The sequence below is a fragment of the Ahaetulla prasina genome, chromosome 18 (assembly GCF_028640845.1).
Source record: "Ahaetulla prasina isolate Xishuangbanna chromosome 18, ASM2864084v1, whole genome shotgun sequence".
NCBI classification, from domain to species: Eukaryota; Metazoa; Chordata; class Lepidosauria; order Squamata; family Colubridae; genus Ahaetulla; species Ahaetulla prasina.
Window position 1 is genome coordinate 2,365,001 of NC_080556.1, and position 27,338 is coordinate 2,392,338.

The 27,338-nt window shown below is 44.5% G+C and overlaps 1 protein-coding gene across 4 annotated transcripts; it reads right to left on the minus strand.

The window, feature by feature from the left end:
* Positions 1-9,315: 9,315 nt before the first annotated feature.
* Positions 9,316-26,084, minus strand: CDC42 (cell division cycle 42). 4 transcript variants are annotated; one of them, XM_058161188.1, is made up of 6 exons: positions 25,949-26,084; positions 20,446-20,587; positions 18,159-18,231; positions 16,795-16,904; positions 15,328-15,525; positions 9,316-9,505 (listed from the first exon to the last, which is right to left on the minus strand). In XM_058161188.1, exons 2-6 carry the CDS (start codon positions 20,548-20,550, stop codon positions 9,416-9,418), a joined length of 576 nt encoding a protein of 191 aa, XP_058017171.1. In that variant the 5' UTR covers positions 20,551-20,587; positions 25,949-26,084; the 3' UTR covers positions 9,316-9,415. The 4 variants fall into 4 exon arrangements, with proteins under 4 accessions (XP_058017171.1, XP_058017168.1, XP_058017172.1 ...); XM_058161185.1 differs by having other exon boundaries at positions 25,847-26,001; XM_058161189.1 differs by lacking the exon at positions 9,316-9,505 and adding an exon at positions 10,547-11,122 and having other exon boundaries at positions 25,847-26,001.
* Positions 26,085-27,338: the final 1,254 nt, after the last annotated feature.

Below are 27,338 nucleotides of genomic sequence, written 5' to 3' on the forward strand. Positions count from 1 at the left end.
CTTCCTGCTGTTATTCTATTTCTATTCCCTTTTTATTCCTTCTTTTTTATTTTATTTTCTCTTTTCTATTCTATTTCTATTCTATTCCATTTTTATTCGCTATTTTCTCCTATTCTATTCTGCATATTTTCTCTATTTTCTTCTATTTTCTCCTATTTTCTCCTATTCTATTCTGCATATTTTCTCTATTTTCTTCTATTTTCTCCTATTTTCTCTATTTTCTTCTATTTTCTCCTATTTTCTCCTATTCTATTCTGCATATTTTCTCTATTTTCTTCTATTCTATTTTCTCCTATTTTCTCCTATTCTATTCTGCATATTTTCTCTATTTTCTTCTATTCTATTTTCTCCTATTTTCTCCTATTCTATTCTGCATATTTTCTCTATTCTATTCTATTTTCTCCTATTCTATTTTCTTCTGTTCTGTTCTGTTCTGTTCTGTTCTCTCCTATTGCATTCACAAATGGCTGTCCAGTGTCTTCTTCAAAACCTCCAGTGATGGAGCGTCCACAACTTCTGGTGGCAAGCTGTTCCACTGGTTCATTCTCCTCCCTGTCAGGAAATTTCTCTTTTATTTCCAGGTTGCTTCTCTCCTCCGTTAGTTCCCATCCGTTGCTAGTTCCCCCTCTTCTTTGGGGGCAGCCCCTCAAATATTGGAAGGACGTCACCCCCCCTAATCTTGTTAGACGAGAGATACCCAATTCCTGCGTCCGCCCTTCGTGTTTGAGGAGACCGACGTTCGTAATTGTTGGCTTTTTATAGTGGGAGGAACCCATGGGAGGGGAGATGTTAGGGGTCAGGCAGGGAGGAAGGGGGGCAGCATCCGAGGCTGCCCATTTCTGCCACAGCCCTGATGGGACGGGGGAGTGATGGGGGTCCCAGGAAGATGCTGGAGATGTGGTCCAGCTTGGAGCTTTCTCAGGCAGGAGAGCGTCTGCAATTCCAGACAAGCGGCTGTCCGGTCTCTTCTTAAAAACCTCCAGCGATGGAGCATTCACAACTTCTGGAGGGAAACCGTTCCACCGGTTAATTGATCTGGGATTATAGAATGACAAAAGCTGGAAAGGGACCTTGGAGGCCTTCTAGCCCAACCCTCTGCTCAAGCAAGAGACCCCAGACCATTTCAGACGAATGACTGTCTAATCCTCTTCTTGAGAACCTCCAGTGATGGAACACCCCACAACTTCTGGCGGCAAGGAGTCCCACTGGTTAATTGTCCTCACTGTTAGGCAGTTTCTCCTTAATTCCAGGTTCCTTCTCTCCTTGATGAGTTTCCATCCCTTGTTTCTTGTCCTGCTTTCTGGTGCTTTGGAGAATAAGTTGACACTGGGGCCCCCCTTCTTTGGGGCAGCCCCTCAAATATTGGAAGAGGGATCAAATCTCCCCTAATCCTTCTCTTTGTTACACTAAACATACTTTGCTCCTTCAACCGTCCGTCCTACAATTTAGCTTGCGGACCCCTTGCAGAAACGAAATTCACTTTTCGTGCCACGGGTCTTTCTGCTGTTGCCAAAGGTCCAACATTCAATGGGGAAAGAAATTTTGGGCGGGGGGAGGGGGGGCCACGGGCTGCCCTTTTAAACGTTACAAGCATCACAGCAAAAGGAGCCACTATGCGATCATGCGCTAATGCTCATGGCTGTTGTGGAAAAAGCTTTGGATTGCTCTGGATTTATTTTTTATTTTTATTTTTTTTTGCAAAATGTGCTTTTAACTGTCACCATGCTGAGTTTCTCCACTGGCTGAGGAAGAAGAGAGCAAGCCAGATTTGACCACTTCCCTTGTATGTTTCTTTTGCAACACAGGTTATACACACGCACACACAAGTTTGGATGCTGCATGGAGTGAGATCTCGGAGGCTGTTCTTCCAAGCCACGTGGTCGTTTGGCCCTTATGTTTGAATCTTTTTTTCTCCAGCGTGGGTTGTTTTTTTTTTGTTTTTTTCCTAAATACTGTGCAACTGGTTGCAGTAGGTCCAGTAGGTCTGACTCACATTAAGCGGCGTTTCGGTTTTAATTCCCTGTGGCTGTGAGTTGAAATTCATTGAGAAAGCTCTAATCTGAGGTTAAGAATGGGAGGAACATTAAAGTCAAAAGTAAAAGCAGAGAAAGAAAGGGGGAGAGAAAAAAGAAAGGGGGACAAAGAAAAAGAAAGAAAGAAGGAAAGGGAAAGATAGATAGTAGATAGATTAGATAGATAGATAGAATGATAGAATTTTGTATTGGCCAAGTGTGATTGGACACATAAGGAATTTGTCTTGGTGCATATGCAGCAAGAAGAAAGAAGAAGAAAGGAAGGAAAGAATGGGGAACAGAGAAAGAAGGAAGGAGGGGGAGAGAAAGAAAAAGGTAGAGGGAAGGAAGGAAGGGGAAAGAAAAGAAAGGAAAGAGAGAATGGAGTAGAGAAAAAGGAAGGAGAGGCAGAGAAAGAAAGAAAACAAAAAAACAAGGAAAGGGAGAGATAGATAGTAGATAGATAAATAGATAGATAGATAGATAGATAGATAGATAGATAGATAGATAGATAGATAGATAGATAGATAGAATGATAGAATTTTTTATTGGCCAAGTGTGATTGGACGCAAAAGGAATTTGTCTTGGTGCATATGCAGCAAGAAGAAAGAAGAAAGGAAGGAAAGAATGGGGAACAGAGAAAGAAGGAAGGAGGGGGAGAGAAAGAAAAAGGTAGAGGGAAGGAAGGAAGGGGAAAGAAAAGAAAGGAAAGAGAGAATGGAGTAGAGAAAAAGAAGGAAGGAGAGGCAGAGAAAGAAAAAAAAAGAGAAAAGGCAGTTATAAAATGAAGCACAGATTACCAGCTTTCTATAAACTCCCAGGGATTTAATGCCATGGGATCCAAGCCAAAACAAAGCAGGACTTTTTTTTTTTTTTTAAATAAGTGTCATTGGTTAACCTGTGGAATTCATTGCCTCAGGATCTTGGGGTGGGCAACCCGATCAGCGGGCTTTAAATGGGGACGATAAAACCCACCACTATTTTTTGGCTGCTGGCTGGCGAGAATATCAACAGGCAACAATGGAAGAGCAGGGCAAAGCTTGTTCTGTCTGTCTTGGGGGGGGGGTCCCCCAAAGAAGCAATTGGGGTTCACCGTAAAGACTGGAGGCTTCCGGTGTGATTTTTGTGGTGTGTGTGTGTGTTTTTCGCTCCATTCTGGTGGCCCCTTTCGTGGAGCTGAAAAAGGTTTTGGTGGAAAAGCAAGACACCTTGAAAAAGTGGGAGGGAGGGCTATCTTTAATCTTAGGGTAAGGGAGGGAAAAAACTTCCTCTTATGAGCAACGCGCAGGGCTGCGAGCATTGGCAAAACGTATCGGGGGGAGGAAGAGACCCCCAGAAGGGAAAATAAAAATTAAAAACAAAACAAAAAAATGCATCTAGCTCTTTTAGAATAGAATAGAATAGAATAGAATTTTATTGGCCAAGTGTGATTGGACACACAAGGAATTTGTCTTGGTGCATATGCTCTCAGTGTACATAAAAGAAAAGATACGTTCATCAAGGTACAACATTTTGAGCCCATTTAAGGCTCCTTGCAGCCTTAAGGGAAGAAGTGGATGAGAAGACGATGCTGGAATCCTGGAAGGGCCGCCGGGGAGAGGAACAAGAGTGACAGGAGTCGGAAGGGACCTCGGAGGTCGTCTAGTCCAACCCTCCCTGCTCAAGCAGGAGACCCCAGACCAATTTGGACAAACGGCTGCCCAATGTCTTCTTAAAAGCCTCCCGTGTTTGGAGCGCCCACAACTTCTGCGTTCTGTTCTATTATGCGTATTTTCTGCATTCTCTTCTATATTCTATTTCCATATTCTATTCTATTCCTGTATTCTATTCTATCTCCATATTCTATTCTAAGATCGAATAGAAATTCTATTCTACTCTATTATGTTCTATCCTATCCTATATTCCAGTGGTGGCGAACTTTTTCGGCACCGAGTGGCCAAATCGGAATGTGCGTGCATGTGAGAGCACTGGAAACCCAAAGACCAGCTGGCCGGCACACGCATGTCTGTTTTCTGGTTATTATTTCTGGCCGTTTGAAAAACGAAGACCCAAAGACCAGCTGGTGCATGGCCTGGTTTTTGACCTTTTTCCAGGCCGTTTTCAGGCCAAAAACCAGGCGTGCGCCAACTGGTCTTCGCGGGCGCCAGAGTGCTAGAAAACTGCCTGAAATGGTCCCCAAAATGCTCAAAAAAATAGGCCATTTTCTGGCCGTTTTTGGCCTGAAAACAGCTTGGAAAAACAGCCTACCTTTTGGGTGTTTCCAGGCCATTTTCTGGTGTTCTGGCGCCCACAAAGACCAGCTGGCGCATGTCTGTTTTTTTGGCCTTTTTCCAGGTCGTTTTCAGGCAAAAAATGGCCCAGAAACAGACATGCGCCAACTGGTCTTCGCGGGCACCAGAGCGCTGGAAAACGGCCAAAAAACAAAACACCAGGCCACTTTTAGGTGCCTACGAAAACCAGCTGGCCAAGCGCACGTGTGCATGCCAAAAACAAGAGCAGCAGCTGGCGATGGCACGCGTGCCCAGCGAGTGGGCTCCTGCGTGCCATAGATTCACCATCACAGCTCTGTTCTATTCTGTATCCTATCCTATCCTGCCAGGGTGGCACAGCGGTTAAGATGACAGTATTGCAATTTGCCAATGCTGCCCACGGTTAAAAGGAGGAGCCAGACTGTTGGGGGCCAAGAGGCTTACTCTGTGTAAACCGCTTAGAGGGGGCTGTAAAAGCGGTATATAAGCCTCAAGGGCGGCTCTTGCTATTCGGCTCGATTTCAATCCCAGAGAGATGTGTACAGGTGTGTGTTTCTCTCTCTCGCTTGCTCCTGGTCTTAGCAGCTGGGTTCAACTCATTTTCCCTCCCGCCGCCTGGTCCAAAATAAACACGCGTGTTTCCCATTCAGCATCTCACCTTGCCAAAAGCAACATAAATAGCAGGGAGGCTTCGTCAGGTGAAGAGCCGGGAGCCGGTTGGGCAGAAAAGGCTCGTTGTGTTGGGAGACCAGAGGGGTCAAGAAAGAAGAAATAAGGAGAGGGGCTGAGACACACACACACACCCGTCCGAATTCGGGAGGGCAGGCGAGCAAAGCAAGGCCCAAGCAAGGCCGTGTGGAAGGAGATATAAATATCTCACAAAACAGCAGCATCTTCGGCGTGGCCCACGTGGTCAGTTCTGCTTCCCTTCCTACAGCTGAAGCAACAGGAGGAAGAGGAGGAGGAAGGAGTCACGGAGAAGTTAGGAGCGGGAGAAATCAACAGCTCCGAGGGCCGGCCACAGCCCAGATGCCCTGCGTCAAAGGAGGCATTTCAGAGGCAGAACTGTAAATAAATAAACGAAGGAAGGTTGTTTGCAAGCACAAACAAGGCTCGTCTTTTCTCCTTCGGAGGGCGCGCACGAGGAACACCTTGGGCGTAAACCACTGGCGAAAAGTGTTACTAAGCATCTCTCTGGGTGAAGGAGAGGCAAATCCACAGGGGGAAGTTGCCCTCGGGAGAATGGGTACATCTTAAGGGAATCTGAATGGTGGCCGGAAAGCAAGCGTTCGTTTTGCGATCATGTCCAATTTTATCTGTAGCCTCAAGGTGTTGGGCGAGGGTGGAGGTTCCTTCTTTGAGTTTGTGGGTTGGTTTCCCAGTGTTTCATTATGCCCAGGCTGGGTAACGTTTTCAGCGGAGTTCAGGGCATGTCAGTGTTTCTTTCTGTTTATAAGGGCTTATAAGGGCGGGAGGGAGGGGAGGGAGAACTGGATGGATGGATGGACAGACAAGGAAGAGAAATGGATAGATGGGGAAAGGAAGGAAAATTGATCAGATAGATAGGAAGGAAGGAAGGAAGGAAGGAAGGAAGGAAGGAAGGAAGGAAGGAAGGAAGGAAGGAAGGAAAATGGATAGATGGGGATGGATAGATAGATAAGATTAGATTGGAAGGGAAATGAATCGATTGATCGATCAGTATTTAGATGAGGAAGGAAAGAAGATAAATGGATGGATGGATGGATGGAAGGAAGGAAGGAAGAGAAATGAATAGATGGGGAAAGGAGGGAAGGAAGGAAAATTGATCAGATAGATAGGAAGGAAGGAAGGAAGGAAGGAAGGAAGGAAGGAAGGAAGGAAGGAAGGAAGGAAGGAAGGAAGGAAGGAAGGAAGGAAGGAAAATGGATCAGATAGATATTTAGATAAGAAGGAAGGAAGGAAGGAAGGAAGGAAGGAAAATGGATAGATGGGGATGGATAGATAGATAAGATTAGATTGGAAGGGAAATGAATCCATTGATCGATCAGTATTTAGATGAGGAAGGAAAGAAGATAAATGGATGGATGGAAGGAAGGAAGAGAAATGGATAGATGGGGATAGGAAGGAAAACAGATGGGGATAGACAGATGACAGATATATTGATAGATGATCTAGATGATACACACAGTTGACAGAGACAGGTAGATAATAGATGGGGACGATAGTGGATATAGATGATATAAGATGGATAGATAGATTATACCATAGGTAAGAGACTATAGATAGATAGGTGGGGCCCCTGTCAATTCAAGGGCCACACCGGATTCTGCCAGAACGGCAGCCTTACTTCCCCCCCCCACCTCCACCAGTGAATTTCCCCCTGGCAGAATCTGGTTCCCCACACACCCGGGCCCAGCTGTTGTGGGTCTTTCCAGAAAACCTCTTGTTGATGCCTTTAGAGCACAGATGTAAACAAGTTGGCAGCCGGTCCTGGAGACGCAGCCAGCACCGTTTCGTAAAGATGCTGGAAATATAAACTACTAAGAGTCGGAGGTTTCCACAGTCGATGCAGCCGGACCTCCCCTGAAATGACATCGTCCACAACAGAATTTTTTTTTTTTTTGGGAGGGCGGGGTGGGTGGGTGAGAAGGGGGGGGGGGGAATGGAGAACGAGCTGGCTTAAGTCGACTCCGTTTCCCCATCTAGTGGTTCTTTTTCAAAAGTGCAGCTTTGCAATCCGGGTTCCAACTTTTCAGAAGAAAAAAAAAATGGAAAAAAGGAAGTTTCTTTTTTTTAAAAAAAAAGGGGGGGAAAAGGAAGCTTTTGCAAAGGAAGCAATTGGCCAATCTTGCTTTCTGAACGAAATGAGGAAGTGGGTAGATCAGGCTGTGTGTGTGTGTGTGTGTGTGTGTGTGTGTGTGTGTGCGCGCGCGCGCAATCTCTCTTCGTGCAGGTAGTCAACTTACAACAGTTCATTTAGTGACCGTTCGAAGTTAACAAGGGCACTTTGGGATCATTTTTTCACACTAATGGCCATTGCAGCATCCCCCATTCAGGCGCTTGGCAACTGACTCGTATTTATGACGGTCACAGCATCCTGGGATCAGGCGATTCCTCTTTTTGAGACCTTCTGACAAGCAAAGCCAACAGGGGGAAAAGAAACCAAAATGACAGAAAAGAAGAGCAAAGCGCTTTCTCGACGCTGCCGAAAAAACTGAAGTCAATTAAGGGCACCTGGCATCAACGGGCTGTGTTGCCAAGTGACACAACAAGGGGGATATAACACACCTTGTGCGTTTTGCCAAGGAACGCCATCCTGTCCTTTTGGGGGTGTCGGGTGCCTTTAAACCAGGAATTGGGGATTCGTTGGGGGGGGAGGGATTCATTCTTTGGAAAAGTCCAATGTTTCCAAAGTTAGGGTTCACATCACATAGGGACTCCTTCAGCACTGTTGTGTGACCACACACAATCGTTTTCACAACGTGACAATGGAGCTAAGAAGCCCCCCCCCCCTGCTTTCAGTAGAGAGGGAATGAGAGAGTCGAATAAACTCCAGGGGGAGGGGAAACTCCAGAGTCCCTTGCCGCTGAAGGCAATTTTTTAAGTGGATATTGGGCTTTATTTTAAAGACGCAAAAAAAAATAAAAAATTGGGGTGCCAGTGAAGGAAAAGGGTTAGGAAGAAGAAATTATGCTTAGCCGGGCTTGTGAAGATACTTTTATGTTTTAATACATCTGGAGAGAAAAAAAAATGCATATACAAAGAACTCAGACATGGAGAGAGAGAGAGAGAGGAAAAAAATAATAATAGCCATCAGTTCCAACACTAACGAATCTACAAGAAATTAGAATCTGGGTAGATTTGAAGAGTTATTAAAGCCAGAGTATATTTTGGGAAGATCCCCATTGAACAGTGACGTTAAAATGAGGTCCTCCTCACCCACCGGGAGACCGAGGGCGGCGCCTGGTTCGATCGCACTGTCTTAACCAGCCCTCGCCACGCCCTACCAAAAATACCTGCTCCTCTGGGATCTCTTTCGATGGAAAACCCACGGTGAGTTCCTTAGGCTCCAAGTCTCCAACATCCGAAGGCAGCTGGGGCAGAGGGAACTTCTAATGTATGCCTAATATTGCGACTTACCAAGAGGGGATGGTGGGGGGGGGAGTGAAGGAAACCCCCAATGGCCTTTAAAAAAAAAAAAGACCCTTTTTCTCTTTTTTTTTAACACCTCCTTTGTGTTACCAGATTTGGGGGGGGGTTGTTTTTCTTGAAACTCAACTAACCAAACAGAAGAACACACCCCAAAAACGTCAAAAATTGGCAAAAAACGGGTGGGATTTCCTTCCCCCCCTCCCCCAAAGCATGTTTCACAAAACACACCCCAACGCGCGCAAAGAGAGAGAGAAGAAAAAAAACGTTTGGCCGAAAGGACCAAGTTGAGATTTTGGCTGGGGGTTCCTGACCTGCCTAGAAGGGAGAACAGAGGGGGGGGGGGGAACGAGAGAACCAAAGGCAACTTGCAAAGGAGAATGCAGCTTCTGGGAGGGTGAGCCGACCCCTCCCTTCAAAAGGAGCACCCCCAGGTTTGGGACGGTCTCTCTCGTTTTGTGGAAGCTGCCCCCAAGGACTGAAACCTGCTCACCCCACACCCCCGTCACTTGGAAGCTGGCTGCAAAAACAACACGGCAAGACTCCGAAAGTCGGGGTCGGCCCAGCAGGATGGGTCTGGGGAGGCTGGAGACTGGAGAATGAGTCTGTTAGGGGAGGGACCCAAAAAAATAAAAATAAAAAAATCATTACGCATGCCTGAATCTCGAAAACAAACAAAATTTTAACAGTAAACGAACGAACAAACGAACAAAACAAACCCTCGTTACTAATCGGGGTCGGGATACCTTACTCTTATGTTGGGTTTAAAAAAAAAAAGAATTAGTCTCACTGTAAGGGCACTGGAAGGAGGAAAGGCATAGCATTTGCCTCTCGAGACGGGGGAGCGGAGTGATGGGAAAAATGGGGTGCACGGCGTTGTTGTTTTTTTGTTGTCATTATTGCAAAAACAAAAAAAACAAAAAAAATATTGGAAAATCGGAACTCTTTAGTTTTGATTTCAACATTGCTTTTAGTATGACATCAACACCAGGCTTGGCAGGAGGGGCCGCGAAGAGACCGGGACCTTCATAGCAGCGCACACCTGCGGCCCTTCTTCGGTTCCGGGGGCTCCAGGGCGGCCAATATTGCTTCGTCAAATACATTCTTTAGACCTTTCTGAAAAAGGGGCAGAGAGAACAGGGGAGGTCTCATTGTCTGGGTTATTCAAAGCATAATTTAAATAATTTTATTTAAAAATAATTAAATTAAATTAAATTAAAAGAAAAGAAACCAGCAGAGACAAAATTAAAAGCCGAGTTCGTGAGGAAAACGGGGAGAGGGGGGAGTCGATTGTTGTGAAGCAATATTCCTAGCCAGGGTGATCTATGGATTTAATGGCCTGGGATAACGGATCTGGCGTTATTGGGAAGCAGCAAAATGCGAAAGCGGTCCCTGAAGGCTTAAAAAAGCCAAAAAAAGTAGGCCTTAGTTAGGAAACCCCCCCCCCAAGTTTGGAAATCTTGGAGAGAAAGAGAGAAAGAAAGAGAGAGAGAGAGAAAGAGAGCATGAAGGTGACACTCACCAATTAAACAGGGAGTGTATGTATGGAGGAATAAAAGCAAGTGTGCCTGAAGTCACACTTCACATTTGAGAAGCAATGTGCGTTTATACATCCCGGGGTTTGAAAAAGAAAGGAGGAAAGTTTTGAGGAGTTCCAGGGAAAAGTCTCAACCAGGTTAGATCAGAAGCAAGCCAGAAATGGGGGGAGGGGGGCTCCAGCGCCCTGGTCACATCGGTTACTGAAGCAGTGAAGGAGGATTCATAGAAATAGTAGGGTGGTAATCAAATCTGGTCCAGCATATGAGAAAATAAAAACAAGGTTGGAGCGCTAAGATGTTAAAAACTGAAGCAAATGAAAGCAAACCGGAATAATGCTTCATCAGACAATGTATACAAACAGCTCGTTTTTTTTTAATTTTTGAAATGTTCAGGGTACTACAATTGGAGATCCGTTTCCTTCCCTTTGGACAACAGAGGTCAAAAAAAAAAGGATATATTTTTTTTTCCTTCCCCCCCGAAGAAAGCTTTTACATGTTTACAGTGCAAGCTTTAAGAAGGAATCAAAAGTGATTTTTATCATCAATGTCACCAGAAAACAGATGTCGGCCATCGGCAGAGGAGCCCAAGCCCCAAAACATCCACCCCCCACAGAACCCCGACAAACACTGCACGACACCACAAACAGCCAAAAGTATAGCAAAAACCCACTGCACAGAGAGAGAGAAAGAGAGAGAGAGAGAAAGAGAGAGAGAGAAACCATTTTAGTATTACTTGCAGGTCAGTATGTCAGATACAATCATCATGCAAATACAATTGAGAGAGAAAAGAGAATCGCAGAGGAAGAAGGGAGGGAGGGAGGGAGGGAGAAAGAGAAATAAGATTGTACAGTCCTTTTCATTTAGATATAAAAATCCTACCAATTTCTCGTTCAATTATTCTAAGCAAAGCTACCACGGCATCTCTCGAGTGACCTACTCACGTAGCTATTAAAAGAGCCAGCAGCCCTAACGCACATTTTAACGGGTTCTATTTTCACGTTTCCCACAGCCGCGCCCCGATTTATTTATTTTTTTAAGAAAGAAAAAAAAGCAGTTTCTAATCCCTTCCCAACCCTCAAAAGCTAATACAGAGTTTGCTCTAAAGACACGGAGTAAAGAGAGACGGCTTCTTTCGTTCAGGATTTGTTTTATTGGTGGTGGCGGTTGGCGGTGTTGCTGTTTTTCAACCAACTTTCTACAGCGAGGAGAGAGGAGAAGCGACAAGAAAAGGAGGAAAGGGAAAGGAAAAAAAAAAAAAAAAAAGGAAACAGTTTAGAATATACAGCATTTCCGCTTGGGTTGAGTTTCCGGGGGTTCGAGAGCAGCTAGGATAGCCTCATCAAATACATTCTTCAGACCTCTCTATAAAGACAGATGGGGAAGAGAAAAAGATAGCAGCCTGGTTAGAGGGTTAGAGACACACACACACACACACAGAGAGAGAGATACACACACACACAAGCAGATACAAAAAGAGCATTCAGGAAACAAAGGTGTCCGGTGAAAGCAGATTTACTTTTGGCACAAAGTAGATCTTTGAAGGAGGAAAGGAGAGGCAGGCGGAGCAAAGGGTTCGCGGGCGTTCTACCTGAACACCAGTTTTCAGAGAGATTAAGTCTTTTACTTAAGGAGTGGCTGTGCGGTGGCCTAGAGACACAGTCCTCGCCTCACAATCAGGAGGCTTGTGAGTTCGATCCTAAGGAGAGGCAGGTATTTCTCTCTCCCTCCCTGGGCACAATGAGAAATATATCTGCTGGACAAAACAAAACTCTGCATCGGAGACAAGAAGGGCATCCGGCCATTCAACACTCTGCTAGGTCCGTTCAGTTGCCCAGACTCCACTCTGCAAGGGATTATGGGGTCGTTAAAAGATGATGATGATAAGGTCTTTACTGAAATGTGACATCGCACATTCACGGGGAGGGGGGGGGAGGGGGGGGAGAAAACAACCTGAGTTTTTGTGTGTAGGAGGCGGCTCCGAATATCCAGGCCCGTTCGACTCACAAACACTTATGATATGATGAGCATTGCTTTACAAACCACATCATGGTTACAACCGGCCAGCTCTCTGTGCCCTTGGTAGAAACTAACCAGGTTTTTTACTACAATGCGTGGAAAAGGAAAGCAGTTAACCAACATTTGCTACTCGGATTGGTTAGCAAAATCCTCTGGAGAGGATGAAGCCGACCATCAAAGGGTGGCCGTTTCCAATTCTTCGCTTACTCCTCTCAGCCAACTCCCACCCCTCCAGAGTTAGTTTCTAGCGAGATGGGAGGCTACACAAATACGACGGATGAATAAATAATCTGCCCCTCTGGTTTTAATATTTCAGCCTGCCACAGGCAGAGTAAAATTAGAGAAAGGCATCAACTTTCCAGCAGCTGCTCCCATACAACTGGACGTGAAGTTGCTACCAAGAAACCCGTTAATGCTTCCAACAGGAAACGGGGGGGGGGGGGAGGAGGAGGGAAAACTACGGCAGCTTGGGCAGTTCCAGCAGGAGAAATTTAACCTGTGGGATTCTCGGTCAACTCCAAGCGATAAGGCAGACAGGGTGTGAAAAAAATTGCAAATAAAACACACTCCATCTGTCTGCAATAGTCCCATCAGCACGCAAAGTCCTGATCTGCAGCAACAGATTGTTTTCTAAGAAAAGAAACCACCGCCACCACCGTAGCCAACTGGAACGCTTGGCACAAAACTGATCCTGTCTTAAATCCACTGTGAGATATGAAATTATCTATCTGCACAAGCTGAGGATTTTCTATGAACTGTATGATTCACAAAAGCTCTTCCCTTCTCTAGTGCGAGGATCTCCACAAAAAACTTCTGTATATGGTTCAGGTGTGCCTGTGTTTATGAAATGCTAGTTGTGTAAGAAAAATATATATATATATGAAAATTTGTGTGTGTGTGTGTGTGTGTGTGTGTGTGTGTGTGTGTGTGTGTATAAATTTACTGACAAAGAAATAAAGGGAGACTAGTATAGATCTATTTCAAGCTATTTAGCTCTCATCAGCTAGCCATACCCTTACTCGGATTCGAACCTGGGCTTGCTTATATATTAGGCAGATGTATTAACCTCTAAGCCACAGGTTCTCCTCACTTTGTCAGTTGTACCAGGGAGTGTGTGTGTGTGTGTGTGTGTGTGTGTGTGTGTGTGTGTATATCTCCATCCTGTTTCCCTGAAAATAAGACCCAACCGGAAAATAAGCCCTAGCATGATTTTTCAAAATGCTTGTAATATAAGCCCTACACCCCAAAATAAGCCCCAGTTAAGATTGTCAGCCAGGAGGATGCATTTAGTACCGTATTTCCCTGAAAATAAGCCCTAACCAGAAAATAAGCCCTAAAGTATCTTTTGGAGCAAAAAGTAATATAAGATCTGGTCTTATTTTCAGAGAAAGAGAGAGAGAGAGATTAGAAGCAATTGGTTCTAAATTGTTTATAATCAACACTGTGCTATATTTTAAAATCGGCATCTCAACCTTAGAAATCTTTATAGTTTCAGAATAAATTGAGCGCTACAGACTAGAAGTGTTTTTCCTATAGCATGTTTTATATATATAAAAATCTGAACAGCCTCATTGGTGTTACACATAATTAGTTCTAAACATGTCCCACTTCATACCCATTTGTTTATTTTAATCTGCCTTTTTATGCAGAAGCATTATACAGATTAAGAATAGTATTTAATTTTTTTTTTTTAGTGATTTTATAAGAAAACAAGCAGGGACATTTGAATGGCCTCAGAATGTATTCTTGGCTGTCCGCAGCCACAACACTTGGAATGAAGGCAGATTAGACAATTGAAAGTTTATTTTAAAATGAGGCTGAATTACTTCTTGCATCAAACATGCCTCGGTTTCTTTTTACTTCTGTTTGGTGTTATGTTCTTCTTTTTTATTTCCTCTTATGTTCATTAAAGCAATAACAACTCTTTTAAAAAAGCTAACCGCATTTGCTGAGGCTTTCCTGCCAAGGCAAGGGCAAGAATTAAATTTCTCTGTAGGAAGCTCGATTTCTGTTGTTTATTTTTGCACTCCAAAACACCAACCATGCCCTCAAAAATATTGCTTAAGTAGGGGAGAAACGTTCTTTAGCTCCATCCCACTTGCAAAAAAAATACTTCCAAAGCTTTCCCTCCCTGACACTTTAATCTGGTTCAGTTAAGATTTCAGTTATGGGTAGTCATCGACTTACAACAGTTCATTTAGTGACCGTTCAAAGTAATGATGGCACTGAAAAAGTGATTTAGGGCTGTTTTTCACACTTATGACTGTTATGACATTCCCAAGGTCATGCGATCAAAATTCAGCTGCTTGGCAACTGATATTTATGATGGTTGCAGTGTCCCAGGGTCACGCGACCCCTTTCTGACAAGCACAGTCAATGGGGTTCACTTAACGACCATGTGACTAACTTAATAACTGCAGTGATTCACTTAAGAACGGTGACAAGAAAAGTTCGTTAAATGGGGCAAAATTCACCTAACCGCAGAAGTTTGGAGCTGAATTGAGGTCGTAAGTCGAGGACTACCTGTAATTGAGGTCGTAAGTCGAGAACTACCCACCCTCTTGACGCTGGGCGAGAACTCCAAGGGCTGTCATTCAAAACTGTGTATTAATACCCTCCTTTGGCTCTTTCGTAAGTCCCGGGAGGTGCTCAATTTCTGACAACGTCTCGCGATTGTGATGCTGCGTTTTTGTAAAAGAGACGCGCTTCGAAGCTCAGGGTGATTTAGCCCCTTCCGCCAAAACCATCAAATTCATTTGCCACACAATGCTATGACCATCCCTGACCCTTTCGTCTCTGGGCCTGCACAAGGAGGGCCCCATTATCGGGCAACAAACCATTAAAGTTTCCTTTCTATCTGCATCCACAGACCGCAAAAATCGTAACATCTGAGTTAAAAAAAGAAAAACTTTTCAGGGTGAGCCTGACATAGATTCTGAGTCGCCCAACAAGCCTAACATGCTTGTTTCGACCGGCACCGGCTCCTCCTCCTCCTGCCTTTTGCAATTATCCGATTTATCATACAAAGGATATTGAGACACCGGCTCCGCTTGCAATTAAGGGTTTTAAATCAATGGGGAATTAAATACGAAGGGTTGGGATTTGCCTGTTGGAGAGCAGTGATGGATAGTTAATGGTGACGCCGTCTTCATTTGTTTTACGCCATTCAATTCGCTGGTTTTTTAACACCTCGTGCAAAACCGTTCCAAGAGATTCGCGGGGTTTTCCGTTCCCTATGTTGAGAATTTCTGACGGCAGCTACAGACCGAACCTAAGAGGAACTTACCTGCCGGAACCTCCGTCACTCTCTGAAGATTCCCCCCTCCCCTTCCGCTAACAACAGCCTGCGCACATCGATTTAAACGTGGGGGGGAGGGCACTTACTTGTGTGAGCGCAGAGCATTCCACGTATTTGACGGCTTTCAAGTCCCGTGCCAGTTTCTCGGCAGCCTCGGGAGTGATGGGCTTCTGCTTATTCTTGGCGAGCTTCTCAATCGTCGAGGGGTCGTCTCGGAGGTCAATCTGGGTCCCGACGAGCAGAAAGGGAGTCTTCGGACAATGGTGAGTGATTTCGGGGACCCACTGGAGAGAGAAAAACGTGACCAGCAGTCAGGTTAAAGAATCAAATCAAATCACCGCACGAACCAACAGTGGGCTGTTACTGTGAGGGTTGAAAGCCACCGACAGTAGAGAATATTTGAAGCTCGGGATTGTTCTCTAAGCGTGATTCTTTTCTAGTTTAATATCACAAGCCCCCGGTAGAGCGGTGGTTAGGATGCAGGGATGGCAGGCCGACTCTGCCCGCAGCCATGAGTTCGATCTGGATCGGCTCAAGGTTGGCTCAGATTTTTGCTTTTATAACAGGACTTCCATCCTTCCAAGGTTGATAAGATGAAGACCCAGATCACTGGGGGCAACAATGCTTAGAAAAGGCTGTAAAGCATTGTGAAGTAGTATATAAGTCTAAGGGCTATTGCTATTCTGTAGTCTATTCTTCTTTATTCTGTTATTCTATTCTACTCTATTCCTTATTCTCTTCTGACATGATGGCACAGTGGTTAGAATGCAGGATTGCAGGCTAACCCTTCCCACTGCCAGCAGTTCGATCCTGACTGGCTCAAGGTCGAGGTAAAAAATGAGGACCTAGATTGTTGCCGGGCGATATGTTGAGTCTGTAAAACGCTTAGAGAGGGCTGTAAAAGCACTATGAAGCGGTGTATCAGTCTAAGGGATGTTGCTGTTGCTATTAGTCTGTTGATATGACCTACCGTATTTTTCCGAGTATAAGACGCACCTTAGTTTTTGGTGAGGAAAATAAGAAAAAAGCTGAAAAAGGCAGATGGATTGGCCTCCTGGAATACCCCCAGTCAGCTGTTCCCAGAGATGAATTTTAGCAACAGGTTCCTTGGTTGTGAGCTCTGTGCCTTGCTTTTTTTTTTTTGCTTTTTTTTCTGCCTCTGAAACTTCTGAAACTCTGTTTCAGAAAAAACTTTTTTTTCTGCCCGAAAGCCTCTGAAACAGAGCTTCAGAACAAAAAGCCCCTGAAACCCTATTTGGGGGCTTTTTTTCTGAAGCTCCGTTTGGGGGCTTTTTTCCTGAAGCTTCGTTTCTGATGCTTTTTTCGCCCTCTGAAACCTCCATTGAGAAGCTGGGCGAGGCTACATTCGGAGTATAAGATGCACCCAGATTTTCACCCTCTTTTTTGGGGGGGGGGGAAACTGCGTCTTATACACCGAAAAATACGGTAGTTTGGTTAATGAACCGTCTGCAAGAATGTCAGCCAAGGCTCAGAGCACCAAGGACTCCTGGGTTTAAAAGCATCTGCCATGGGTGCAGCCCGAACGCCCTCACCTTTTCCTTGACATTTTCAAACGAAGAGGGCGAGACCACCGAGAAGCAGACCAGAAACACGTCTGTCTGTGGGTAGCTGAGGGGCCGTAATCGGTCATAATCTTCCTGCCCTGGGGAAAAAAAATAAAAGAGACTTGACATTAGAAACCTGGTCTTGGGATGGAGGAAAGGGCGCAAGAACATTTCACACAGGTATACTGGTTGTCCTCAACTTACGACCACAATTGAGCCCTGCTAAGGGAGAAGCGTGTTGAGTTTTGCCCCGTTTTATGACCTTCCCGGCCACAGTTGTTAAGTTAGTCACACAGCCATTAAGTGAATCTGGCTTCCCTTTTTGACTTGGCTCTCCGGAAGATCATAAAAGGGGATCACGTGACCTCCCCGGGACAACGCGACTGTCATAAATATGAGTCAGTGGCCAAGCGGCCAAATGCAAACCACGTAGCCATGGGGGATGCTGCGACAAGTCGTAAAATGGTGCCAAAGTTTTTTTTCAATGCCGTTGTAACGGTCACTAAGCGAACTGCTGTAAAGTCAAGGACCATCTGTCAGTGGCTTTAGGATTTTAACTCTGATATATCAGAATGAGAAAGGAATGTTCCAGCAAAACCGCCCTTTTTTTCTTTCAGGCGACTCAAACTTTAAGCTGTGCGCATTCGAAAGGGACGCTTTTCCATCTGTGACTCAGAAGCCCAAAGGATTAACGTGTAAATTAGAGGAATGTCGTTCCCAGAATAAAATTCAGTTGCACTTTCGGATTGTTGCATGTAACAGGAAGAACGGCACACAATAGCTACCTGTGAGGAGTAAATCCAAGGCCAGACACAAATAACTGTAATTCTCCACTTTCTGTGGAAAGACCGAGGCCACGCTTGGTGAAATAAATGTAATATTGCAGATCGCTAAGCAGTTCCGCTTCTGAGGAAGCTGTACCTAAAAAATTTCCTTTCCCTCTGAGATATGCAAAGCAGGAAATGACAGCTGTGGTTCATCCCGTGTGTCATTTCCCAAACCAAGAAATTCTGGTCGATTCACTCAAGTGCACTGACAGAATACAAGGGCTGGAAGGGACTTTAAAGAACTATACCCACCAAGGAACGTTTTATTCCTTCCCTCTGCTAGAGAGGCTTCCAAAGCAGCTTACAAATTAAGCAACAAAACAGTCCCGCGGAAGGAAAAAGTGGGTGGAAAGGGACCACAAAACTAACTAGCATTCTTTGCATTGCATTGGTTTCGGCAGATGTAATATTGCTCTGGTTTTTGGCATACTTATATGCTGAAGTTTCATCAACAGTCGGTGAAGTTGTGCTATGGCAACTGTAAACCCCTCTTCACTTTCTTCCTCAGATTTAAAAAGCAGTTACCTGCAGTGTCAAACAGGCCTAAGGTGTATGGCTCCCCGCCAATCATCACTGTTACAGCATAGTTATCGAACACCTGCAGAGTTAAAAAGACAAGAAACAGCTTTCAGCATCTATCGTTCATCTTCCAAATATAAAGCATACCTGGACTTAAATCAACTATTTACATAGAAATACGAAACTTTAAGAAACCAGCCGAACAAGTCCAGCCATCAGTAGTGGGTTTCAGTAACAGTCTAATCCAGTTGCCCTACTCAGAACCATGATTTTTAACCGAACAATGAAGTCTGCACGTAATTACAATGTTTTAAGTTTCCTGCCTACAAATCAAAGGCTTCTCTTTTTTAAGAGAAACCAGCAGGGTGAAACTCGAACCTAAGCAGGCATTTTAAAATGCAACGTTGTTATAAATATCTTGATTTAAATAATCTTCCAAACAGTGAAATATACTTGAATATGCTGGCTTAAAAACCAGGAAACCGAATGCTAGGTTTTCCTTAGGCCTGAAAGCCAGTCACTCACTTAGGGAGATGCTAAGTGGCTCAGTGGCTAAGACACTGAGCTTGTCAATCACAAAAGTCGGCATTTCGGCGGTTCGAATCCCTAATATAGGTCTCCTGCGTGAGCAGGGGGTTGGACTAGATGACCTCCAACTCTTTTACAGTTACTCACTTTGCCCAACCCACTTCACAAAGTGGTGGTTGTGGAGAAAACTGGGAGGCAGGAGTGTAAGATATGTTCACTGCCATGAGTGGTGTGTAAAAAAGGCAGGAATAAAAACTGAATTGAATCAGTATTATGAAACTAAGAAGATGGACATGTACTAAGGTCAGTATTCGCATATGGACACCAGCTAGCATTATTTGGGAGAGGGGGGAGGATTTTGTGGTGCATTTAGAAACAATTACAAAATGGTAAAAGCACAACATAGGATGCACCATTGCCTATAAACACACCTTTTTCACTGTTGTTCAACCCAGGGAAAGGTACATTAATGCTGGTCAAACATACTGCAAACAGTTATTAATTTACCTTTGTTTGTGTAAAGGAGTTCAGGATTTACATATGATCTTGAAGGGGCGCAGATTTGGAAAGGCACAAATGGCCCCCTATTTATAGAATAGAATAGATAGAATAGAATTTTTTATTGGCCAAGTGTGATTGGACACACAAGGAATTTGTCTTGATGCATATGCTCTCAGCAAAGTTTAAATACTACCGCTAAGTATTTGAATCTGAACACCTTGCTCTTAGTTCAAGGCAAAACACTTTAAAAGTTTGTTAAGCATGCCAAACCGAGCAAGGTAACCCTGTTGGAATCATTAAGCCTATTTATTCAAGCGGGACTGGCTTAAATTTTAATTGGGGTTATTTATATTTTAAGGTTTGTTAAATTGTTTTAAATTTCGGCCACCCTGTAATATGTTTGTTTTAATCTTGTTTTAATCTGAACACCTTGCTCTTAGTTCAAGGCGAAACACTTTAAAAGTTTGTTAAGCATGCCAAACGGAGCCAGGTAACCCCGTTGGAATCATTAAGCCACCTTTGGAAGGCCTGAAAATTTATTTAGCAAGATGTCCCCACTGAGAGGGTATTTGTAGCTCAGGGCTGAACTGTGGGGTCCTTGGTGCGCTGATGATGTTACCTAGTTTGGTAATGAAGTGTCTGCAAGAAGACAACCAAGCTAAGCAAGCACCAAGGGTACCCAAGCTGTCACCAGTTGCTTGCACAGGTATATGCTGAAGGCTGTTCCTCTGGCAGCCTCAATTAATCCGTTGTCTAGGTGTGCAAATGCAGACACCCAAGCCTTGAAACGGATGTGGCTCCTTTAATGCTCGCTCACCCGTGTTGCTAAGCGCCTCCTTCAAACGCTTCACCAGACCTGCTAGCCGTTGTTTCTACTAACCATCACTGGGACACCTCGGCTGCTCAGTGCAAAGGGTAAATTTATGGGCTGATCCTATGAAGTTCAGCCTAAAGTTTTCACTTCCTGTATTCGGGCTGACTTCTTGATCTCAGCATAAAGCAGTTCGACAGCGGGCATTTATTTTCTGAAAGCTTGGCAGATGGCACAAGCTTGAGTTATCACGCCGATGTATAATGTCCAAATGAGCAATTTTGAAAGCAAAAATTCCAAAAACCAGCCCTTAAAACTAAAACACATCACACTGTCACTTTTGAACACATGCACAGGTTTTATTTCATACATATAGGTCTATTTAGCCGCAATTCTCTGTTCTTTAACTTTGTACAAGAAAAGGGGGGGGGGGAAGCACCACCTTTTACTCACCGTTGGTACATATTCAGAGGGAAATTTATTTGTCGTATAAGAAATTAGAAGACATGTTTTACCAACAGCGCCATCTCCCACAACCACACACTTAATTGTCTGCATAGTTCAAATTTGTTGCTATATCAGGTCCAAAATTAATCTGGAAAAATAAAAACAGGAAGTCAGGTAATTATGTGAAGGGCAGAAAACGTGTTATCATTGTTACTGCACTTTCTGTATAGGCCTCTCAAGAAATTCAGCTACAGTAAATAGAAACCCCAAAAAGCAAATCAAAGAGAAGGGGAAATTAAAACCAATTTTCCCCAAATAATCTAGCTGATTATAGGATTCTGAATTATACTTTAGTTCCAGTAAATCCCACCAAAAAATTTGCTGTTCTCAAGGGATCCTGGGTGGTAGAAACATTGGTGAAAAGGCTCTAGTCTAAATCATGGCTAAGAAGCCGAAAGCCTTTTCTTCCCCAGAGAGAAAATGCCAGCATTTGTATAACACATCCTGTACAGGTTTTTCTATAAAGCAGGAATCTGAAACAAGAGGTTGTGTCGTGCAACGTAAGGCCTTACATTAACATTACACGTCACGGAGTACAACGTAAAACTTTTATTATTCATACTGGCACAAGAACATCATGCCACAAGAACTTTCCTTCCTGTTTTGCAAGTAGGCACTCGGAGGTAACCATCTGCATCCCAGCTTATATGAATCCTTTGTGCATCAATCACACCAAAGAACGTGCTTTTTCAAGGTTCTGAAATCTACCCACACCAAAATCCTTGGGCAATTTTTAATTCTGCTACAAGTCATTCCAGTTCTTTGGGGTGGTGGTGAAAACCAAGCGGAGTTTTCTTATTCTTCTGATGAAATCTTCAACATTCATTCACGTGCATGGTCCTGTTCCCTCAACAGCAACCTTTCTAGGAAACCCAGTTCTTAGAAGTTGGCTGGTTCATCGTCTAAATGTAGAGGTGAATTATTCTGAAAAGCAGAGATTTATACCAAGTAATGGCAATATTGAACGGCCCCTCCTATTAGTGGGAGTATTCCTCAGTATCACTGAACTTTGCTTTCCTTTCCTGTTTCTCTCAACATCAATGGGCCAGCCACCAAGGAAGCAGAGCTGCAACAGTACTGGGGACTGTTGAGTAAGGTTTTAGGGAACTGGAGTAAATAATAACCATAATAAAAGCTTGTTAAGACTTATTAGAGTCTCATCAAGACACATCTCCAGAGAATATATAATTGTTTTCTTCTGCAGAAAGCCTGTTATGCAGCCACAGTAAACCTGGTCTGTGTGTTCGTACACAAACTTTACTCTCCACTGAGGTACATCTATTTTATGTACTTCTAATTATTTTTTCACTCACATTTGTCATATTTCACTTAAAATGGAAAGTGTTTTTTTTCCAAGAGTCTAAACAAAAATGAGTGACTTATACTGCACCACACCAAGAACAAATATCTGAATCTCCACCCTGGTTAGAAAAAACTAAAATGAGTATTTTTTTTAAATTTAACCAGTCATAGAAAATGAAGAAGCTAAAGTGCTCTAAGTCTTTAGAATTCAAACAGACAACCCACCTGCCACATAACACCCCAGATGTAACAACTATCGGTAAGAAAGAAAGACCAAAAAAATATATAAAAATATCTGGATTGTGGACAATGTCTGGAGACAGAAGAATAGAAGAGGAAGAACTGGAGAAAGCCATAAAATAATAAATATCTGCAAACAGAAGAGAGAGAACAACTGTGGCAAAAGAAAGCAAAGTACCAAGAGTAATAGGCGCCTTGGGAAAACATCTGGAGCACCACTGGAACAACTGTCAGCATTGACAAATTTCCCATCAGTCATACATACATACATACATACATACATACATACATACATAGATGATATAGATATATATAGCATACAATATGGTAGAGATTGGACATCCTACATCCCGTATGAAGTGATACTGGATTAGCTAATTCTTAGCATATGTACAATCCCAGTAACTGCCAAATACCATAAGATTAGCAAATTTAATTATTGCTATCCATTTCTTGGCATTTAAGCTGGGACTGAAGAACTATTTATTGCATATTCTGAACAGAAGTTTAACAACCGGAGAGGTTTTTAGCATGACATGTGTGAACACATTTTTCCAAAACAGGGGGAATACCTAAGTGGCCGATCAGAGACCAATCAACACAAAGGAATAGGACGACCGAGGACTAATCAACTGATCTTCCACTCAACAACACAAACCAATGGGCAGAAATTTTCCAGCTCTCTGTGCAAGCACATGCAAAAAGGAAATTTTAAAGGGTAAGCAACCACAAACAAAAGTCGATTTGCAATCCCTCAAGTATCGGCTCTCCTGCTTCGTGCCTGCCTCACAACCACACAAAAAAATGGGCTGGGACAGACAAGCAGAAACTCTGCAGACACTCAAGGCTACCCACTCCTTCTCCTATCTGAGGTCAGCATTCAAATCAGCCAAGATAACATGAAGGGCTCCCAATGCCATCTCAGGCCAGGCTTACCTTCGAAACCTCCCCCTATCTCTTTCCTTCACACAATTCAGCCCACCCCACCCCACCCATCTGGATAGGCAATAAAACCTCAGCACGGGTGGTGAGGAACACAGAAACTCTTTCTTATCATCCTGAGATGGGGAGGAGATTCTTCTGCATTCTCAGAACAAATGGCCTACAAAACGGGGACTTTCTAATTCACAGGGTTTTTTTCTACATTAGCAGAACTTTGCAGCTTAAAAACAAGACTTAAAACTATTTTATACAGAGAGCTTCTTCAAATTCAATCTACAAAGAATAGTTCAAGATGAGGCAAGCTTCCGTAGTGACTTTTTTCAGAATGTCTAAATTCCATGTATCACTCAGAGGACATAAGTTTAGATTGAAAATAAAATGTGAATGCAAAATATTGACCTAAACTAAGTATTAGACAGAGCATTATGAGGCCTATTATATACTGAATTCCTTCACGAAGAGTACCAAGGACACTGCTCTCTACAAATATTATATACATCTAAGCAATCATTAAAGGACTATCATTTTCACATTACAGGTGAGCCAATCTCCATTTGAATATGTAGAAAAACTAATTGTTTAAAAAATGCTCCAACACTCACTATATCATTATATAAGAGAATCCACTTTTATGATTCCCATAACTGCTTGCTTAAATACCAGTTACTGATATATAACTGTATACTCTGTATTTATGATGAATTATTACTAAACTAAAGGCACTAGTTATTCTTTATCCTAGACCAAGGAAACAAATTCTATTGAATTAAAATGGGGGGGAAATTTCCCTAATGTAGCATATAGTGCTATTTAAATCAGAGATGTTATAACTAGCTTTTATAATAACCCCTTTACTTCTGATCTTGGGAAATATCATGCAAGGTATTCAAGTTAGTGATGACATGGTATAATCCTGCCTTTCTTGACCTATGAAATTCAATGCTACACACCCATCCTTGAGACATTGGGGTTCAAAAGTTGCAGAAGCCTCCTTTACAGTAGTGAGGAGACCTCCCAGAGCTAAATTTGCATGGGGAAAAGGAGCAAAGCACCAGTAACTCAAATGCTGCCATTTTGCCTGCTGCCACCCAGATAAAAAGAAAATATGTCAAAAGTACCAGTCAGGGATCTCCCATCAGGCAGACCAGGGGGTCTCCAAACTTAGCAACTTTTAAGACTTGTGGATTTGGGCTGCATGGCTGGCTGGGAGTTGAAGTCCATAAGTCTTAAAATTGCCAAGTTTGGAGAGACCCCTGAGGTAGGCCATTAAATTTTGGGTACCTACAACATACCTACAGTACTGTACTGGTCAGGCTATTTCCAGCCTAAATTAATTGGATTTTTAATTAATTGCCCCAGTGCAAAAAAAAACCCATGACTAACAGCCCTGAACCAGATTCCCAGCACTTTGTGCATGTTTAAACCTGTTGAGATTTTAATGGGGAGTCTTGAGCTGGGTTGCCTTTGGCCCCAGAGTGCAGCCCAGCAGAAATGGTAAAATCCCCCAACCTGCCCCCTTTCCTAAACATCCTAAACAGCCCCATCTTTCCAAGCATTGGTGGCCAGTTTTCCGTCTTAGAATTCTAGGGCTGGAATGGACCTTGTGGAAGTCATCTTCTGGACTTCAACTCCCAGAATTCCCCAGCCAGACTTAATTGCTTTAAGGCAAATTAAAATCATAGAATCTCAGAAAAAATGGAAAAGGAAGGAGACAGGAAGGAAGGAGATACATAGAAAGGAAGGAAAGGAGAGAGGGAGGGAGGGGAAGGAAGAGGGGGAGAGGAAGGAAAGGAGGAGAGATGAGGGAGGAAGGAAGAGGGAAGGAAGGAGAGGAGGAGAAGGAAAGGAGAAGAGGGAGGAAGGAAGGAAGATGGGGTGAAGGAAAGGAGAAGAGATGAGGAAGTAAGAAGGAAGGAAAGAGAGGGAAAGGAAGGAGAGGAGAAGGAAGGAAGGAAGGAAAGGAGGAGAGGAAAGAAAGAAATGGGGGAGGAGGAAGAAGTGAAGAGAGAGAAGAAAGGAAGGAATGGCGGAGGAGGAAGGGAAGGAGAGGGAGGGAACGAAAGAATGGGGGAGGAGAAAGAAGGGAAGGGAATAGAGGAGAAGGAATGAAAGAATAAAAGGGAGGAAAGGAAAGGAGGCCTCTCTTCCCAGCTGCCCCCTCCTCCGCCAGGGAAAGCAGTTGGGAGGACGAGGACCCCTCCCCCTTCTACCCTCCCCTCCCCCAGCGCCGGAAGAGGCCGGTCCCTCCCGCGGCCGGGCTCTCTATGGTCTTCCGGGCCTCTTCGCCCCCTTCCTGGAGCGAGTGGGGGGAGGGCAGGAAGGCGTGTGTGGGGGGGGGGAGAAAACAAGAGGACCCCCCCTCCCTCTCCCCCCCCAAGGAAAGAGACCCCCCCAGATTGGAGGGCGTCTCCTCGCCCACTCGGGACACACAAGAACACGAACACAGAGAGAGGTTGCTCCCCTCCCTGCCTGCCTGGGACTCCAACGCCCATCCTCCGCGGCCGCCCTTCCCCCGCCCGCTGTGAGGAGGGGTGGGTGGGAGAAAGGCAGCAAAGTCCACCCCCGCACCCGCGGGTTTAAACGCCTCCCGGCGGCGGTATTCCCAGCTCCCATCATCCCCGCCCGAGGCCAGGCCCCGGGAGGATGGGCGTTGTAGTCGCCTTTCGTCCGTCAGCCTCACCACCACCGCCGCCGCCGCCACAGGAGCCCGGCGTCCCCTCCCCTTCAGGCAAGCGCGCCCCTCCCCACAGCCCCCCCGTCCCTCAGGAAAGGGCCGAGCTCCCCTCCCCCACAAAGGCTGAGGCGGCGGAGGGAGAGAGGCCGACCCGGAGCCCGAACCCCCCCCGTCCGCCCCGAGGCGCACCGCTGGCCTTCGCCCTCCTTCCTTCCTTCCTTTCCTTCCCTCCCTCCGACGACCGGGCCGAGAATCCCGCCGTTGCCGTTGCTGCCGCCGCCGCCTTCTTACCTCACAGCGCTGCTCCGCCGGGCGTTGGCAGCTCGCTGCGGGGTCTCCTCGCCTGGGCAGCAAGGGCGGGCGGGCGCGCTTACGTCACCGCGTCCCTGCAGAGGCGGGGCTTGAGGAGGACGTCGGGGAGGGGGCACGCACGCTCGGAAGAGGAGGCCCCGCCCCGACGCCGGCTCTGCTCTCTTGGCTTAAGGACGGAGGCGGGAGGCCCGCATGCGTGGGTAGGTGGGTGTATATACGCATGCGCACCAGCACGCACATCTCTACATACACACAAATAGCGTATCTGCACGTACGCCTGTGTGGATATACATGTTTTATGCACATATATGTGCCTGCATGTATACATAGGAGATAAGCGTATACATGGATGCCAATATACATATATATGGGGAGGGTGCATATATAGATGGATGAATAAATACGCATGTATGTATACACACAGAAAATAGTTTGTCTATATTTATACATATATACATACATACATGCATATATATACACATACATATATATATACACATATATATACATACATACACACAAAGGTTAGCGTACATACATATATGCCTCTGTGTATATATTATATATACTATGTAAACATACATATACACATATAGAGAGAGAGATACACACTTACATAGACATACACATACCGGTAGGTAGATATAGAGAGATAGGTAGGTAGGTAGGTAGGTAGGTAGGTAGGTAGGTAGGTAGGTAGGTAAAGGTTCCCCACATATGTGCCTGCATGTATACATAGGAGATAAGCGTATACATGGATGCCAATATACATATATATGGGGAGGGTGCATATATAGATGGATGAATAAATACGCATGTATGTATACACACAGAAAATAGTTTGTCTATATTTATACATATATACATACATACATGCATATATATATACACATACACATATATAGACACATGTATGATACACACACAAAGGTTAGCGTACATACATATATGCCTCTGTGTATATATTATATATACTATGTACACATACATATACACATATAGAGAGAGAGATACACACTTACATAGACATACACATACCGGTAGGTAGATATAGATAGATAGATAGGTAGGTAGGTAGGTAGGTAGGTAGGTAGGTAGGTAGGTAGGTAGGTAAAGGTTCCCCCACATATATGTGCTAGTTGTTCCCGACTCTAGGGGGCAGTGCTCGTCTCCGTTTCAAAGCCGAAGAGCCAGCGCTGTCCGAAGACGTCTCCGTGGTCATGTGGCCGGCATGACTCAACGCCAAAGGCGCACGGAACGCTGTAACCTTCCCACCAATGGTGGTCCCTATTTTTTCTACTTCATTTTTTTTTTACGTGCTTTCGAACTGCTAGGTTGACAGAAGCTGGGACAAGTCACGGGGGCTCAC